This window comes from Frieseomelitta varia, unplaced genomic scaffold (genome assembly GCF_011392965.1).
Source record: "Frieseomelitta varia isolate USP_RPSP 00005682 unplaced genomic scaffold, Fvar_1.2 scaffold_231, whole genome shotgun sequence".
Taxonomy (NCBI): domain Eukaryota; kingdom Metazoa; phylum Arthropoda; class Insecta; order Hymenoptera; family Apidae; genus Frieseomelitta; species Frieseomelitta varia.
This window is the reverse complement of record NW_025109959.1, coordinates 314,091-328,766: the sequence shown is the minus strand read 5'-3', so window position 1 is coordinate 328,766 and position 14,676 is coordinate 314,091. Positions and strand designations below refer to the sequence as shown.

Sequence of the window (14,676 nt, the reverse complement as noted above, 5' to 3'; positions counted from 1 at the left end):
CAATTAAAGAGGATTTATAATCGTTACAGAAATAATTAAATTCATATAATTAACGATTTCGACCTGTGGCTTGGCACACATAATAGCAATGCATTACTGTTAACAATAGATCTTACCCGTCGTTTTAGCACGTATTAAAATACTTTTAAAGTTATGGTATAAGAATAGTTACTGCGGTCACTCACACATTCGTACATATACATAAGAAATATACATGTATACGTGCCACAAAATGAAATTACATTCATTAAACGCGGCACATTCATTAAATTTCATTCATATGCACGCATATATTTTCGCGCGTTTCATTCTCAACATACATGATGTCATACATATGTCATGAAAAAGTATATCTATACACATATTCATGTATATGCAATCCTAATGTAATGTACTTTTTTCTATTTTGCATTTTCAACAGGCTGCAACAGATTTGCTTAAAAGATTCGTCTAAAATCATGTTTCTAAAACTGTCAGTCGGCTTAATAACATAACGCGTAAGAATTTAACAAGATCGGCTGATCTATCTCACTAAGCCGGCCATTTTAACACGTTTTTCTTTTTTCGCAAATATTTCTGAGCACTGATCAATTTATTTGTCCACATATCTTTTATAGTTATTTTTCTCTTTATAATAGGTTCTGTGAGAATTTCCATAAAAATGATATTATTGCCTTCAGTAGCAGTTGAAAAGTAACACTATCTTTTATCAATTTATTGAGAATAATATGTATATTCTTTTTTTTTTTTATTGACAATCACACTGTTATTATGGACACCTTAAATGCATCACTTATGTACTATGTTGCATCTGTCAATGTACAACATGAATAAAATTGTTAATGAAAGAAGAATAATAGAAAAGAGAATGGAAAGAAAGACACGGGCAAGTAAGAAGAGAAGAAAGTAAAAAAAGGAAGAAGGAAGTGTTCGTGGAAGAAGCGTATCATAAACATGATATGAAAATGGAGAAATTAAAAAAGTAATAGTAGAATCACGAAAAAAATATATAACAATAGTAAAAGAGTCTTACCGAGAAAATGTTGAAAGTCAAAATGACTTTACACGACTTCTAGGTTGAGCATCTTTTGATTGATTTCGGGAGGGAGTTAGTGTAGAAGTCGGGGTAGCTTCGCCAGTTGTAGGACGAGAAGATCGAGAATGTTTCCGACCAAAACGAAAGAAACGTCAGAAAAAAATTACTTCTTCTTCCAAAGGTTGCTGCTGTTCCGTTCTCTGATGCTGTTGCTGATGTGGATATTCTGGAGGCGATCGTGTAATTCGAAGCGAACGATTCGAGGAATGAGTTTGGCTCGTACCGGCATGATTGTTTCCTAATTCCGGTGAAGAATATGTAGAGCCAGTTACAATTGCCGGACTGCTTCCCGTTCGTGAATGCCGATCTGGACTATTATTACTCGTGTTTCCACTTCTATATTTTTTATTAAATAAAAAAGGCATTATTAAAGTATATCTTGTATTAATTATTGTATAATGCATGGAAGTATGTGTGATCGTACAGTGAGCATGTGTGAGCAAAGAGAAAACGGAAACTAAGAAAATTACTTAAAAATGAGTTTACGAAACATAAGACACAATAAGGAGAAAATGAAACAAGTAAAACCACGACAAACAGAAGACAATTACCTAAAATTAAAACTACTGAAGAAAAAAAAGTAAACAAGTACGTGACAGATATGTATCATTATTATTATTATTATTATTGTTAATTTCTTTTATATTTTTCGTACTTTAAACACATCTTCCAATTAATATACTTGCCTAGTATTATTGTTGCTTCCACTAGCAAGTTTTAAAGGCAACTGTTGTTTTACTGGAAGATTACTTTGCACTTTTTGCTGATTAGTAGCACTAATTAAATTTAACGGAATTCTTTTAGCATCCGGCTGCGTTTTTCGTGTCTGTACGGTATCAGATCCCTGTGTCAAATGAGATAGATGAATTGTTGTAGAACTAGGTGTAGAACTCGTAACTAATGTCACCCCTTGTCGTTCTAATGCTTCGAGCCGCCGATATAATTGATCTCGCTGTTGTGTAACATCTCTCTGTTCCGCTGCTAATTGTTCACGTAGTCTTGCCAATTCGGCTCGTTCTTCTTCTAATTGCTTTTGTTCTTGTTGTGATGCGGCACGAAACGCTGCTTTTTCTTGACTTAATTTATCTTGTAAATTACGTAATTCTTCTAATTGGCGATTTGGATTAGGTCTGTTATTTAATTTGCCCATACTACCTTCTTTACACGCAGCTAATTGAGCCTGTAGGCTGTCAATTGTCGTCATTTGATTACTAATTATACAGACCAACCTATAAACATGATGAGACAAACGAATCGCTGCCCATTGTTGCTCTTTACATATTTCTGTATCTTGATTTCCTTTTTCTTCCGGATTTTCTTTCATAAATTCACTAACTTTTGGAAGAGAAATTACAGAATGAATTGCAGACTCTCGCAACGGATATTTTTCCTGAAAAAATGGATGTAATTACTATTTTGATTTTAACTGTTATATATTGTATATTTACTTTGTTATGATCAAAACCCGCGAATGTCTCAGCTCTTCGAGGAATACAAAGTGCAGACGGAACATAGGCCTCACTATGTCGCTCTCCTGCAGAACTTAAACTTCTCGAAAGAGTAGCACCACCCGCACTAAAAGATAATGAGCTAGCAAGTTTTGTTGCTTCTTGAATAGCTGCAACCACCTACAAAATAGATTATTTAGTTTCAATTGCATTATATAGGATATTAAATTACTTTTCATACTAACTTTGACAGTGTTTTACACATGATTAAAATAAGTTATTATAAATACAATATGTGACTAAAATGTCAAATGAACATGGAAGAAATGTTATAATTATTTATTCATGTATTTTGAAATGCTATTTTTATCGATGTAAAAAAGCTAATATTATGTTAAATTGTCTATAAATCGATTTTCATTGTAAATCTGTGTAATTTCGATAAATACGGTTTTAATTTACTAAATGCAACTTATATAAAAAAAAGTAAACATTACTAAATGAGCAAAAGTGATTTATCATTTTTTCCATATATTGTACTTTTGACGTAAGATTTATAAACCGTTTTTGATTTCAATAAAATATATATAGAAATTTTCGAATATCCTTTATAATAGTAATTTAATTTTAAAAAATATATACAATAAGATAGAACAACCTCTTGCCGTAACTGTGTGGTTTCAGTTCCTTCATTATGAACTAATCTAGTATAATCTGCAATTTCTTTATCAGCTTTTTCTATTTTCTCATTATCACTACTTTCATTTCCATTCCAAATATTAGCAGCATGTAAAAGTTGTATTTGTAAATTGATTTTTTCTTCGAGCAATAATGCCTGTTCCGCATCCTTCTTTCGCAGTTCACCTAATTATAATAATATAAAATATTTATTATATAATTTTTAAATTAATATATATGTAATATAATAAGATTATAATAATAATATATTATTTAATGAAAATAAGATATCACACATACCAACTATCTTAAGAACATGCGACTCTTTAGTTTTGACTAAACGTTGTTTTTCTTCAACAGAAAGTAACGATATAGAAGAGGAACGTGTATCTCTTAATTCATTATTATTATTACTTTCAGTTGATATATCAGTTTCATTTTCAGGTTCTTGCGGACAGGCTTCAACTGCTGATCTAATTGCTTGTATCCACAATTGCTTATCTTTTGGCTTTTGAATTTTTAACTCGAACATCTCAGGTTCAGCTGGATTGCTACTTATTAAATAAATTCCTCTAGATTCTTGACCCGCCTTTTCACGAACTAGTAATTTTTGAAGTGACACTATACCAGCCTTATTGTCAGGCACAAAAAATGCATATTTCTGATCTCTTTCAGCCAAGAAAAATAATATGTCAGAAAGAACAACCACTACAATGGCAGTCATTTTTCCACGACCTTGCATTAAATACGCAGTACCTTCGAATTTTAAAATTCTATTAAATGCCATAATATCTGATTTTTTGAACTTGGCACCACGATATGTCGCAAAAGACTTTGCGTCAATCCTAAATAATAATAACAAGAGACATATCATTAATAGTTATGAAAGAATTGGAAATATATATTTTATAAAATATATAATTTTCTTACTTATTATAAATTTCTAATTTTCTATCTTCCCTTTCCTTATCAGCAACACATGTATCCACATTTGCCAAAATTTCTTTAACAAGAACCAAAGCTTTGCGTAAATCTTCACCCTCTTCTTGCGCAATACCCGTTTTGATAAGTGGTTCCACAAGCAGTGGATATTTTGTTAAACGTTGAGTAACAAATAAAATACATTCAGGAATTCCTTTCTTCTTCAACAAAGGATGTGACTATACAAGCATTAATTATACACACATATATATATATATATATATATATAAAATATAAAATATAAAATAAGAAAATAAGTTTTATATATATATAAAGAAAAAACGTTACTCTACCTGACATTGACGCACGAATCGTGCAAATCGAGGATCATGACGCAAATAATACTTATAAGCTTCTACAGCATCTCTGTGACGACTACAAAATTCCCCATAGGCACTCTTCATACGTTGTGCATTCTCTCCAGAGAATTGATCCACTAATATATCAGCAATTGTAGGAACAATAGAATTTGTATTTTGCCTTTTACGTAATTTTTGCAGAAATCGTAAATGAATATCAATGAGATCACGTAGCCTTGGGAACATGCGTTCCAGATCTGCTTGACCGAAACGAAAGTGACGTCGCAGACCTTCCGCGAAAATTCTTTCCATAGCGAGAAGTACTAAACAGTGATGTTTTTCCGTAAGTACAAACTCATAAATATGTTCTTGTCTTTTTACTTTTCGTTCACAGTTATCAGCTAGCCGCAATGCAACGTTATGTCCAATGGCAGCACTCCAAGAATCAGGTTCCTCTTTTGCCAGGCCCAATTCAGGATCCAAGCCTTCCAGATCACCCACAGTGAATTGGTAAGTGTCGTCTCCAAGGTCATATCCTTCTAGTCCACTACAATATTATTTTAAATAAAACGCCATTATAAATTAGACATTTCATGAAGAAAATTTAATAATTTTTTTTTTAACAAGTTTTTACTAACCTGGATATATCACGTCCATCTCCATCTCTCTCCTCATTTATTGTTTGACTGAAAGAAAGATATAAATTTATATTTCAAAATACTGTTTCTTCCACAGAGAAACAAATGTTGCATACACTGTATTTCGATTAAAATTATACATTAAAAATCAATTTTATTTTAATGCTAATTTGAAAACTAAACATTAGTGCCACATTTATCATAACTTGAAGTAATAGAAGGAATAGTGACACAAAATTATTAATGCAATTCTAATTAAAGAAATCTATAAGGTCAATATGATTTAAGAAGATATTTTAAACATATTACAATCCTTTAATAGTTTACTTATCAGTCATAAACAGATTTTTATATATTAAACATTAGAAATGTGCAAATATTCGAAATCACAGTACGACTTGCTAACAAAACGGTACCTTAGACCTAACAAGGTAGTAACAATATTTTTGGATCAATTTGGACTAATTTGGACTGATTCGGATTATTTTATTTTTATGAATAATCATTAATTATTAACGAATTAGATTCCTTGGTCGACTCCTTCCAGTTTGATCCTTTCCTGTAATCTCTGGTATCTGCACAAAGAATTAGACACTTCTTCAATGAGATCCAAAAACAAATCGGCAGGTCTCATAGCCGTTCCAATATGTCATTTATACCTACCGAAGGGTTTAATGCCATTTAAGTGAATGTAAATGAGGATTTTATTGAAAGATTTCTATATCACATAATATGTTTCAACGCAAATGTGGTCTATATTGATTATTTGCCTTTTAAAAATTTGAATAATGAAGGCTTTTCTTTGTTTTATTTATTTTTATTTAATATAGAGCTAAAATACAATGTGCGAATGAACTTGACCATAGTAAAAAAAGCATATGGCATGCTTACCTAAAGATATGATAATAAGATGCACTATTTTCAAAAGTTGAATTAATTGAATTGATTTCAAAAACTTTATCCGATAAAAGATTTATTTTGTAGGTAGAATTTCAATAAACATGATCATATTTTCCAAAAACTTGATTTTCTAAAAGAAACCTAAGAAATAGAAATTTTCTTATAATATTTTCAACGTTACGATAAAGATATTACTGAAATATACCAGACCCTGCGAATAATTCTAGAAATAAAAGTTTTGAAACATCTACAGCTCATTTTAATGAAAATAAGCAAAAACAGCAAAATTCCATATTTTATTAGATAAATTCGAAACATAATAAATAAATACATAATAAATGATTAACTAAATCCTCCTATCTCTAATTTTTATTTTGAAAAATATCTTTGACATTCAGAAATAATTAATTTGACATGATAACGCAATAATTTTCCCTAACTTGATCCAAAAGTTGCGAATGATGCGAGTGTAGATTCTGAGATACATTTAATGTGGAAGAGATTGTAAATAAAGCTACACATTCATACTATGGAGGAAAGACAAAATGGAGGATAATAAAGAAATTCATATTAATTGGAAACATGAGAATACTAGATATTCATTCTTGATGATGCTTGATGAAGAAATTATTTAGTCATTTGATAATTATAAGTTTGTAGTATAATGTTTGAATGAAGTTGTAAAAAGAGATGTATACACAAAATATATCACTGAATAATTATAAATAATAGAAGCAAGCATATCAGAAGCATAGGCAGGGGCAAGGTGATGTCTCTGTCAATACAACACAAAGAAGCAATTCAATTGCCTTTTAAACAATGTGTGCGAGAAAAGAATCGAGGAACGATAGACGCGGGTCATCCTACTACTGTGTAGGATTTAATATACGAACAGAAACGTACGAACGCTTCGACAGAATAGAAGGAACACATCAGACATCTGAGACTTACTTGACTCCAAGCTTAGTAGCAACTCGCCGCCAAGGGCTGTAGCTTGTCACGGCTTTCTTGCTGTTAATTTCCCTTTAATCGTTGAACAATCGATTGGTTTGTCGTTGCACGAGAGGGAATGCACGGGGAAAGGAAAAAGCACACACTGCATTAGGGCAACCTCATTTTGCTTTTGTTTCCCTTTCTTCTTCAGTTTTCTTATTCTAGCATTTCTCAGTTTCCATATATTACTTGACAATATACACTCTTTTTGAAACATTGTCTTTTTTGGAAACATAGTTTAATGCAACGAAGAGTATATAGATGTGCAGTGTTAAAAAAAGATCATGTATACCTTTTTTAAATTGTGAAAACTATCATTTTTCATTAGTATATCTATGATTTATATTAAACTTGTAAAAACAATAATCATACGATTGAAGAAGTTTGGGCATAGAATTTTGTATGTTAATTAACATGTATATGCAAATGTTTTTTATTAATCAATGTTAGAGACGCGAGGATAAACACGCTAAAGCTTGCCATACTATTGATTAAATTGCAAAATTAATTAGAAATAAGCTTTTGAGCCAGCCAAAGCTTCTGAATAATAAGCAGATATAATAATACTTCCTCTAGCTATTTATTTTTCACATGTGTAAAAATTCAATAAGAGAAATTTCACAGAGTAAAATATGAAAAATTATTTAAAATTTTAAATATATGTAAGTGCTGATTATCAAAATTTTATTGGTAATTCATCATATTAAATTATCAATGGATAAATGACAAATTAAGTAATTAAGTTTAGTTAGTTTTATCAGATGATACACATTTTTATAAAAATCTGAGCAGAGAAAAATTAAAAAACCGCAAATTTCTTGCTGAGCGCAAATATGTGTACATATTCTTTAACTTATATAGTACAGTAGAATCTCTAATATCCGAAAACCTATCATTCAAACATTTTATTATTCTATATTTCTATTATTTAATAAAACTCCTTAAATATTTTAATGTCATTAAACTGTATGAAAAGTATATTTTGAAAATTTCTTTTACAGCAACAGTTGAAAAGATTAATAAACAAAAAATAAAATTACATGATGTAACAAAAATTGTTAGTACATGAATTATAAAGAATGTAATAATATTAAAGTAATACAGTATTTTAAATTTAATCAAAGCATAATTTCAGCATTAATTAATAAAAATATTGTCAGAAATATGCTTGATTCTTGTGCTAAAAAAGAAAACAAATTTAACGAAAACAGCAATAAAGGTGTGCCTTTTTATGCCAAAGCATGTGTGACATAATTAAAGGGACTTACATAGTTTAGATCTTAAATAGAATGTAATTCAGTGCACATCAACATACTAAGAAATTTATATTTCAGAAAAAAAAAAATGATATCAATAAGTAATTAAAAGCTACATTCGTATTGCATCTTATCATTTATAATTATTCTTGTATCATTCATTTCAAACTATAGTCGCTATTCAGCTATTTTAAAGTTGTCTCATCTAAAAAGTCATGCCTTCCTAATAATTCGGATGCTGGAGGTTCTACTGTATATCTGTTCAAAATAAAAGGAGTTTATAATAAACTCCGAGTTTAGGCCTAGCCATGCCAATTGCGTGCGAATCTTGAACCATTGATACGCAGATCCAATGCAAGAAATCTATAATTTTAATAATAAAAGGTATTTACCTTCCACTTCCAGAAGTTGGTAAAGGTAACGATGCAGTAGATCCTCTCTTAACATTATAACTACTTGTAGTTGAGGATATACTTGATGTAGTTTTGATGGTACTTTTATCCTATAATTTCAACGTAATTCTTATTTATATTTTATCTATGTAAATATTTAAATCTTTTATAATTTTATGTTAATACCTTTTTTTTACGGAAAAAAATAGAACCACGTTTTCTTCTAGTTTTTTCTGATTGATGGTCATCATATACAGTGCCACTAAAAAGTAAACATATATATTTATATTCATTTATTATATTTATATATATTATAATTAATATGTGATATAATTAATTAAAATAATTTACAATACAAAACAGTATAGTATAAGAATGATTATAGCATAGTATAAATATATTTACAAGCGATACATATGGTGTATTTACATTACATGATTAAAATACAAATAAATTAAATTATTACATTACTGAATATTTCAATGAAAAAATAAAGAACACATAGAAAAATCTAAATAGCATTACAATCTTATTGTCGTGTGTATACGATATAAAAAAACATAATTAATGATGAAGCCGATACAAACCAGTTATTTTTTTCCTTGCGCCTTGTTAGCAGAATATATTATATAAGGTGCTTGACAACAAGTGATAAAAGATTTAAAGGCTGCTTCTACAAATCAATACAAAAATAATACGAAAAGAAGAAATAAAAAAGTTTGTGTTCATTACTTTGTTTATTACTCGTTATTACCTAAAAATCAATCAACATACTATTTCTAAACCAAGCAATGTTGCACGTTACTCAGTGACATATTATGAATTAAAAGACTCTTGTTCTTACAAATTTTTGTAAATGAACATATTTAATAGTATTGTATTTTTTATTTTATTATTTAATTGATTTTTAAATGTCAATAACTAATAAATAAAGCTTCAAACGCAATTTTGTTATTCTTCATTTTTATGTATCTATAATTTTTAGTTTATGGAAGCATTCCTTAAATTTTTTTACTATTTGTTACCAAACACTCTATATACACGTGAAAAACTGTATAATACTCACTCCGTTAGTAACTCATCAAAGGATATCTGAGCATTTGGAGTGCCTTCTCTGTCTTCATGGAATTCATGGCTGTTTGGAGTGTGAAGATCCTCAGTTTCAGTCTCACTTCCACTACCCTTTTCGTTTCTTTCACGTCGGCTGTACCATGCAGGATGGTAGGAAATTGTCAAGTACAAACACAAAGTATGCGACTATTGTGTAAAAGATGCAAGTCAAAAATTCTCGCGTGATTTTCCACCGAGATAGTAGTGCCACAAAGACGCAAAGTTAATTAGAATGTACAGAAGATTGTTTAAATAATTATTAAATGATTATTTAGATTATTCAATGTGAAATTCAAATTTTTTAAATAATTTTAGGAATTCAATATTATGAAGATGAACTAATATTTTAACTTCAATACAAGTGCAATTTAATTTTAAAAAATTGAAAATTACTTAAATGTAGTAATAAATGGTGCAATCATGCTACTTTCATCTACAAAATACAAGTTGATGCAAGCATTCTTAGATGTAGGCAAATTTTAAAATCTTTTGTGAATATATTGATAAACCATGCATTAATTATTTTTTACTATTAATTTAAAGATTATTTAAGTTTAAGTAAAAAAAATATATATATGTATACATATATCTTATACTTTATATACATATAAAATGTGTTACTTTGTATACTACTTGTATATGACATAACAGAAAGATTGCAAGCTAGATCAGTAGATTTTAAGTATTTGTTAGCAATGTTAAAAATTGATATTATTTAAATTAATACAAAACTAAAAATAAAATAAAATTTTAAAATATAAAGTTTGTATTACAAATTTTAAAATATTAAAAACTATACTCGTCGTATCTATTAATAGATAATATAATAGTTCAGAAATTTCCATCACTATTGATCTAGCTATTCAATCTAAAAATACTTTTATTTAACTTACGCTGTAAGTGATGGTGTTGTTCTAGTTACAGTTTCTGATAAATGAGCATTAACTTGAGGAGTAACAATTGAAGGTGTTGAAATAGATTTCTGAAGAGGTAAACGAGAGCCTGTAAGACCAGGCATTAAACCACTACTGTCTGCTAATCTTTGACTACCTTTGAATCGTTTTGTAACTATCTTCTGATATTCGCTCTATTAAAAAAAATTTTTTTGGATGTATTTTGTTACAAATTAAACATTTAAGAAGCTTCTCAACATAAGCATCCTTCTTACTTGTATAAGATCAGCTTCATTGAGAGAATGAGTACTTGCTTGTGATCTGCATGCTCGACTACCAGCTCCTACAGGTCTGCTACAAGATTTTCCATGTAATTCTATTTCCATTTCACTGTCTAAGCTGCTTAAACTAATACTGCGCTGTCGCTGAAATTGTAATGGTTAAAACATTGAATATAATAATGAAAAGAGTAATTAAAAACTTTGACAAAGTAAATTGAAAAAGCAATGAAGCAATTATATTCATGCTACATGTGTACAATGAATTTAATGTATTTCTTTAAAAATGTATCGAACAATATTAACCATATTTTGTGCTTGTAGGTGATTTTGTCCAGAATATCTGCGACGTCCAAATCGAGTATCTTCCAAGTCAGTCCAGCTGCGTCTTCGGTCTATACCTTGTGCATTCTGTGAACGAGCACCTACTGGTGGAAAATGCGTAGGAGAGCTGTTGGTGGAACAGTTAGCAAGGAGATCAGGATCAGATCCTGTATCATTATTGCTTGAGCGTGGTGCAATTTCAGGTGAAATGAAAGGACATAGAGAAGGACATGATGAAGTTAACCGTTGAGGTACATCATTGTGGGATGTGCGATGATTATATCCCCAGTTGCTCAGCGTCAGATCTCTCATACGCTGAATACAATCATGGATTTCATGCAGATGTTGCAAGTTGTCCTCTGCAAGGAGGTGAACAAATTGTTAGCCACAAAAGCACATAGAACTTTCCAGTGTCAAGTGGTACTGAGTTCAATGAAATGTAATGCATAATGTTACACAAGAATAAAAAAAGTTTACCTAAAACTGGGTAGTTTTTGGCGAGACCAGGTGAGTGAGGCGTGACACTGATAATTGGCACCAACGGATTAGTCTGAGCTTGACTGTTAGTGCCAAGTGAAAGCAATGAATGTTGCTGCTGCTGTTCATCAGTCCCTTCAGACATTGTGATAGCCGTTTTCTCTGTATTGTCTTTGGTGTAGCCGGTCTCAGTAATTATATTTCCATGTAGATTTAAACTACCAAGATCTCCATTAATAATAGGTATACGATCGCAATCAGAATGCGATGATCCCAAATAGTCAGTTATTACATCTTCTTCACTATCCTCTCCACTGTTTGGACACTCATCTATAAGCACATTAAAAACACATCTTTTTACACGTATGACTACATGACGTAGAAATAAGACAAAATACGAATTATTATTTAAACACATTTAACAGTTACTTTAGGCAGTAAAAATATACATTAAATCTTGCAACAGATAGTATTTAAACTATGAAAAAGATTGTACGATGATACTCTTCCACGAAAAAGACGGTGCTCGCGTGTAACAAGGAATATTGCACTTCGTGAACTGCATCGAGATACGAGAAAACCGATATCCAAATGTCCTCGCGCCTATTGACTGCGAAAGGAACAAATAGGACCCGCTTGTGACAATTGCAGCAGCCTCCCGTTCTCATGTCAGTAATACATAAAGATATATACAATGAAAACCAGGTCAAATTCTTGTATGATACGCATTCATATTTTCAACTTTATAAACGTGCGAATATCAGCACGAAAAAAAAATAAAACTCACCCGGCTCTTTCATTGAAAGAATGAAACTCATTGGAAATAGTAATTTTATTCTATTAAATTAACATCGGTCACAGATAATCCAAGGTCGTCTGTCAAATGTCAGAATTCGGAAACAAGTACTACTAAATCGATCTAACTTTAATTGATAATAAATAAAAATGAGACTGTCATCTCGATCCTGTCACTTCGTTCGACGAAACCAGCCTTCTCGTTACAATTGATCCAACATTTACATGTTCAATCTTGCCAAAAAAAAGCGAAAAAAGAAGAAGTTTCGATGTAAATGTCATACGAACTGTCCGGATACTAACGACACTGCTGACGAAAATATTCAATTAATTAAAATGTTCTATTATACCCACATGTTGATCTGATAAACCGTTTATTGTCATCCTAGTATCGAGAATAAATAAAAGAGATTAAATCGTACCAAGTACTTTTCCGGGAAGCAGGGGGTAGACACACTGTTGCTTTTCCCCGTAGCTTCCAAGCGCGAATTGATCCGTTGGTCCGCGCGTGCCACCCCACCTCCATGCACCCCCGATCCTTAACCGACCTCCAACCTTCAATCTAACTACCTTTACTACCGCCCTTTTCAGTAACTTTATCTTACGCTTTCGTATTCATAATCCTTCTTCCGTAGTTAAACATTGTTTCTAAGAATTATCAGATTTTAATCAAGATATTTTTAAGACAGTGTATCTGTATAGGATTTCATCTTATACTGTTTAAGTTACCATCCTACTAACCCCACTAATGACGAATTCATTCATCATTATTCGATCATACTCTTACATTTCTCTCGATATTTAATATCATTTAAACGCTAACTAATTTTTACATAAAAGTTATTATTTAAATTTATTCATTTCGATTTTTATACTTTTATTCGAGGAAAGGATTATAAAATACACCAAAACATTTTAATTATGATTTAAGCTTGTTGCTTACTATAAATTACTACAAATATTTTCTAAGTTAAAGTTCTATATTTTGAAGTATTGATAAAATGTATAATTTTAGAATATCAGTGTGTGTTAGAATACACAGAATACTATATCTTTTGTATCAATTTTATAGTCATGGAAGCACTGAAGTCAATCATGTGAAAATTAAATTCTATATCCTATAAATATAACAAATAACAAATTTCTTTAAACAAATATTATTTTAAAAAGTTTATGATCAAAATATTAAACTAAATAAAAACTAATATTCAATACACTAGAAATTTGCTTCCAATTATTAAATAAAAATAAAAATTACATACATATAACATTTATCCTATTTCAAATTATTATTCTATTTATTAAATTTTAAAAATTACAAACTAAATTATAATACATCTATGATATTAATTGTAGTTGATATGACTTTATTTATATATGAAGTTACTGACATTGAAAAATAGTAATACATTCTATTATAAATATATAAAAAAAGATTATTCATATGATATCTGTATGAAATATTAACATTAAACATTATCATAATATAACTTAACATTTAGCTAAGCTAAATAAATTTTAATTCAAATTTTATATGTTGTTACTGAATATATCAATTTTTCAATATAATTTTCTATGTTAAATGTTTAAAATTATATACATATGCACTATATTTTAATACATCCCAAATAAAGCTCTATAGTGCAATTCTATGTTTATAAGTCTTATATTAGAAAAACAAGGTTCCAATAAATAAAACATAGACAGAATATTAATTCTCTAAAGAATATTATGATCGTCTTTTTAACCTTTTATTGTATACAATAGTATCTATATGTGTGTGTGTGTGTGTGTGTGTGTGTATAATATTGACAGGAAGAAATTATATATTCATGTCTTTGATTAGTAACTTACCAGAAGAAAACGGAGCCAGTATTTCCTGTCGTTTCTCCATTTCTTTCACACCCAACGGTTAACAATTGTATTTAATTTTCCCGACAGCGGACACTGAAACATTTATAGATATTATGAACAGCGTTATACCAAGCTGATCATTTCAGAAACATTCCGTAAAGACGTGAATTTCTTCGTGCAAGATTTAACAAAACAAAATTCGTAAATAAACGATGTAACACAACTACGATATTTTAAATTTATTACGAAGTGGAAAGCATCAAT

The 14,676-nt window shown here is 29.9% G+C and overlaps 1 protein-coding gene across 4 annotated transcripts; it reads right to left on the bottom strand.

The window, feature by feature from the left end:
* Positions 1-609: 609 nt before the first annotated feature.
* On the bottom strand, positions 610-14,505 carry LOC122527736 (rho guanine nucleotide exchange factor 28). 4 transcript variants are annotated; one of them, XM_043652178.1, is made up of 17 exons: positions 14,413-14,505; positions 11,764-12,093; positions 11,269-11,645; positions 10,960-11,109; positions 10,685-10,878; positions 9,748-9,885; positions 8,868-8,943; positions 8,682-8,791; positions 6,992-7,063; positions 5,141-5,188; positions 4,497-5,049; positions 4,153-4,382; positions 3,523-4,067; positions 3,203-3,408; positions 2,545-2,724; positions 1,783-2,486; positions 610-1,432 (listed from the first exon to the last, which is right to left on the bottom strand). In XM_043652178.1, exons 1-17 carry the CDS (start codon positions 14,450-14,452, stop codon positions 1,189-1,191), a joined length of 4,197 nt encoding a protein of 1,398 aa, XP_043508113.1. In that variant the 5' UTR covers positions 14,453-14,505; the 3' UTR covers positions 610-1,188. The 4 variants fall into 4 exon arrangements, with proteins under 4 accessions (XP_043508113.1, XP_043508114.1, XP_043508115.1 ...); XM_043652179.1 differs by lacking the exon at positions 6,992-7,063; XM_043652180.1 differs by lacking the exon at positions 9,748-9,885.
* Between the last annotated feature and the right edge of the window lie 171 nt (positions 14,506-14,676).